Source organism: Penaeus monodon, chromosome 27 (assembly GCF_015228065.2).
Source record: "Penaeus monodon isolate SGIC_2016 chromosome 27, NSTDA_Pmon_1, whole genome shotgun sequence".
Taxonomy (NCBI): Eukaryota; Metazoa; Arthropoda; class Malacostraca; order Decapoda; family Penaeidae; genus Penaeus; species Penaeus monodon.
Genome location: NC_051412.1, coordinates 14,360,113 through 14,360,614, shown reverse-complemented (window position 1 = coordinate 14,360,614; position 502 = coordinate 14,360,113). Strand labels below are relative to the sequence as shown.

Genomic DNA, 502 nt, shown 5'->3' with positions numbered 1-502 from the left:
GTTCTTTTCTAACACATTATTATTTTTCAACAGATATAGTTTTTAGAAAAAGATCAAATTAAATTTAAAGTTCCTTTCAATAAAAGATTAAGGGGGTTAAAAATATCTTTATTTTAAAAAAAATCAGAAACGCAATTCTGCTTCCACATTAGAAAAAAATCAAAACATTTCTAATCCACCTTCTCACACACAGCCGCGTTCGAATCGCTGCACGAGCTGTCGACAAAATAGTGGAAAACCGGCTGACCCAGGGCGATGCAGTTGGGAGAGGAATCGAACAGGGGAGGCCCCTGGGTCCCGTTGAGTAAATCCCAAAATTTGGGGTCCTTGTTTACCCTCTCCCGTCCCGCCCAAATAAAATCTCCCTCTGTGGCTGTGTCCGAACCGCCTATCCAGAAGCTGTGGTTGTCTATTCCTGAGGATGGATGAGGAGAAGGATTATCACATATACATAGATCATATTGAGGCAAATAAGTTCTGCATATATAGTGTGTGTTTTTAT

The 502-nt window shown here is 39.8% G+C and overlaps 1 protein-coding gene across 1 annotated transcript in view; it reads right to left on the bottom strand.

Annotated features, from left to right (window-relative positions):
* LOC119590424 overlaps positions 1 to 502 on the bottom strand; it is a gene marked incomplete at its 5' end in the record, with an annotated part of 42,471 nt that overhangs the window by 485 nt on the left and 41,484 nt on the right. The window contains 1 exon segment of the mRNA XM_037939091.1: positions 248 to 415. Coding sequence (XP_037795019.1) covers positions 248 to 415 — 168 coding nt within the window.